Here is a 4,093-nt window from a genome sequence, read left to right as displayed (position 1 = left end):
AATCGCCTAACACGATTAGAATGTCACGTTGCCAAAATCTAGAGAGTGTAGGAACCTTCTGCCGCGTGGCGAATTTAAGGTAAAAAAATTTAAAACGGAAATTGATAATTCTTGGGCGCACGCACGTATCAATATGGTTCAAACATAGCCACGTAAACCTTTCAAGCACACGTGTCAACATCCCAGAGAAGACTTCCATCACCGACTCGCCCATCTCCCTCCAGCACCTTCCCGCATCGTCCACCCTTCCAAAATAAATCAGCATCTCCCCCCACTTGCCCATTCGCAGCACAATTACAAAGTCACAGCTAGGTGCCAGAGAAATCGATCGCCCGCAGAAGCTCCCAACTGAACGAGCGCCATGGATCATGACGGGAACCAAACGGTGACGTTGCGCGTAGTGAGCGGTGACGAAGAAGGCCGGAAGAAGGTGGAGAAGACAAAGGTCAACACCCACAACATCGACACTCTCAAGAACGCAGAGAAGAAGCTGGTGGACAAGGGGTTGCAGCGCATGGACCGCCACCCGGCTAATGGGATCGGCATCGGCCGCGGGCCCCCGAAGTCCGGCCACGGCGGCAAGTACACGTGGGAAGGCCCCGACGACTTGATCCACTGCGAGCTGTCGGCGGTAGCGCTAGCCATTGACGAGAAGGACCCCAACTACGTGGAGGAGGGGGGGGGGGGGGGGGGCCGGCGGCGGATGTGAGGGGACTGGTGGTCGGGGAGGTTGAGGTTGCCAAGGCTGCTGAGATCAGAGAGGGGGTCGCTAGAATCGAGGTTGATCCTCATCTTAGGGTTAAATTTTTGAAATAGTTGTAAGTTTGTGCTTTGCGCCATGGGTAGTGCTCTGTGCATTCAAGACTAATGCGGTTTTACTGTCCATTTTTTTTTTTGGTTGGGATTGTACTATCATTAAAATAGTAAAATAGTCCTCCGTCAGTTTATTTACCTGTCTCTATTAGGATTATACGAAAGGTGGATTGTCACACCATCTTTTACTTGATGACTTTGATTTTCACCTCAATAAATATAATCTTACCTATATTATCCTATAAAAGGATATCTCGGTGCATAAGTAAGTTATAAAAAAAAAAAAGATAAACGTTAATTTTATATTATATTATAATTTTTTTTCGTGATAGTAAAGTTTTTATCATATCTGTTCATGGAGTAGGCATTATCGAATCAAGTAAATTTTTGTCTCGTTTTTATTTATTTATTTTTTACTTCTTTTATAACATATTATCAGTACGAAACCTTAATCAACTAACATATTTCTTTAACTCTTATTTAATTCACGACACTCTAATCGATTAATATATTTTTATATATTTATATCGTATATTTATACTATCTTGATGGATAGTTTTATTTCTGTTTATACCACTTTAATAGTTGGTTTTAAATCTGCCGAAGCGATAGTTCTCTTGAAGAGGTAATATATTTAAATTTATCGTTTATATTTTTAACCTCTCAAAGAGATGTTAAATTCAACCTCCTAAAGAGGTGAAACATTTATTCTCCATATGTAGTATATTTAACGTTCAGAAAGTGTTAAATTATTACTCAATTTAATATTATAAATTAGAATCATACTCCTAAATAGTACAAATTGAGAAAAATAAAATAATATTTCTAAAAGAAAGGTGGAAACACTATTATATTATAATTTCATTTTTGTTTTAGTTTTTATATTTTATTTTTTAAATTACTTTATTATTGTTAATTTATTCAAATGTCGAATTTAAGTAAAGTTGAATTTGTTTCCCTTGATAAGGCAACAATTATTTATCATGAATTCTTAATGTTGATAATCATTTAAATGCAATGAACTTGGGAGATACTATTTTAGATGGAAATATCGCATCCCTACATGATCACACAAAAGTTATGATCTTCTTCCGTCATCATTTAGATGAAAAATTAAAGACTGAATACCTTACTGTTAAAGATCCACTTATTCTGTAGAAAAATTTAAAGAATAAATTTGACCACTAGAAAACTGTGATTTTATCAAAAGCTCGATATGAATGGTTACACATGAAGTTGCAAGACTTTAAAATAGTTTGTGAGTATAACTTTGTTCTGCATAAGATTAGCTCGAAGTTAAAATTATGTAGTGAAAATATTACTAATGAAGACATGGTAGAAATTTTTTTTACTACTTTTCATCCCACTAATGAGCTCCTACAGCAGCAATATAGGAAAAAGAAATTTACTAAATTTTTTGAACTTATATCATGACTTCTTGTTGCTGAGTAAAATAACGAACTTTTTAATGAAAAATCACCAAACTCGTCCAATTGGTTCGATCTCATTCCGTAAAGTGAATATGAATACATCTCGTGATCGAGGACAAGGTCGCAAGCATGATCATGGGCATGGTCATGGTTGTGGTCGAAATAATTACTGGCATTAAGGTGATGCTACAATCCTTTAGAAGAAAGATAAACCCCAGAAGAGGGATGACACCCAGAAGCAGGTAAATGATCAAAATCAGCGACTCAAACAACATGAAACTAAATGTTACAGATGTAGAGGAAAATGTAATTGGTCACGTACCTGTATATATACCAAGCATTTATAAAAGAAAAAGAAATGACTAAAGAGGTTGAAACAAATTTTTCTAATAATGTTGTTCTAATAGATGCTGGACCATCCAATTCTATTTATCTTGATGTTGCTGATTTCCTTATAAATTCAGATGAAAATAATGATGTAATATTTTAAGATATATAGTAATTAATATTGTATTTTGATAAATTGCCACTATGATCAATTATAGTAATGAGTATTTAAAATATTTGTTGTAGTGTGAATTGTCTTAAAGTTTTGTGTTGACCTTATATGTCATATCCCGTTTTGAGAATGACAAATAATTTTGTATCTTATCAGTGCCTTTAGTTTTTGCATAGGTCCATTCTTAGCACGTATGGATGGTAAAGATATAGTTGATGTCATAAGGAACTCAATACTCACACCATATAATAATGTTTGTAGAAGTAAAGGGAATGAAGACCACTATTATCAATTGTATTTGCATTTAATTTTGTTAGTCTGATACCAAACTGTAATGACCTGCTACCTATATAACATTTTTCCCAACTATATATATAACATAAATATCATCTGCCTGAAATACTACTAAAAATATCTCAGACTCAAAGGAGCATTGAGGAAACTCTGTGCGTCATACATTCCTAAGCAGCAGTATACAAGAAACTGTAAATTGTCATATACGCAATACCAGAAGGTTATAATATTCTAAAGTATATTTACAACACAAAATACCCAGTGACAACATCAAAAACCTAGGATCTACCCCAAATCACTGGCACCAAAAATACACCTACCCCTCCAGCAAAGGCAGCACAAGACAACGTCTACCCGCAAACCTGATTTGCTCGCCTAACTAGATCTCCTAAAAAAGAGTAAGTCACTGGGATGAGACAATGCTCAGTAAGAGCAAATATGCTATCATTAGTGTGTGGAAGATGAGTTGCACATTTAATATACTAAAATAATACTGATAATGTAAAATCAGAAAGTTGATATGCTGTACAAAACACATGTAAAGCATTTTAACATACAACTGTGTATCTGGGTTTGCTATCTGTACGTACTACTAATATGATAATATATACTGCAACTGTATGATATATCTGTACATAGGAACTTCTGCTAATACCCTGGGATCTGTATGTCATGATTTATGTGACGCCCCGAACCCACCAAGTGGGACCCAAGTGCCACGTGTTCCAATCACCTGTATCTGATACCATAATTAACATGCACGCAGCGGAACACAAATAAATAACCTCAAATAAATACCAGAGTTCTATATAACAACTCAAAAACAAACACTACAACATCCAGATATCCATATCCCCAACCAGTATTTAAAACATAATCTCGTACAAATATATATCTGTATATATATATCAGTATCTCACAATACCTTAAAAGAAACTACAAAAAATAATCACAGTCTAGGCCTTCCAACCCGTCTCTAGAAGAACTTAAAAAATTGTTAATCCACTAGGGTGAGACACTTCTCAGTAAGGGTGGAGTAAATTATTACAGTGTGTGA

General features: G+C 35.4%; 1 protein-coding gene across 1 annotated transcript; it reads left to right on the top strand.

Moving 5' to 3' along the window:
- Positions 1 to 291: 291 nt before the first annotated feature.
- Positions 292 to 1,060, top strand: LOC131168664 (uncharacterized). Its single transcript, XM_058128276.1, is given in 2 exon segments — positions 292 to 674; positions 677 to 1,060. Coding segments are annotated over 2 exon segments (453 nt in total). The 5' UTR covers positions 292 to 361; the 3' UTR covers positions 817 to 1,060.
- The last annotated feature ends 3,033 nt before the right edge of the window (positions 1,061 to 4,093 follow it).

Source organism: Malania oleifera, chromosome 11 (genome assembly GCF_029873635.1).
Source record: "Malania oleifera isolate guangnan ecotype guangnan chromosome 11, ASM2987363v1, whole genome shotgun sequence".
Classification (NCBI taxonomy): domain Eukaryota; kingdom Viridiplantae; phylum Streptophyta; class Magnoliopsida; order Santalales; family Ximeniaceae; genus Malania; species Malania oleifera.
Note: the sequence above shows the minus strand (reverse complement) of the source record. Positions and strands in the feature narration are given on the sequence as shown.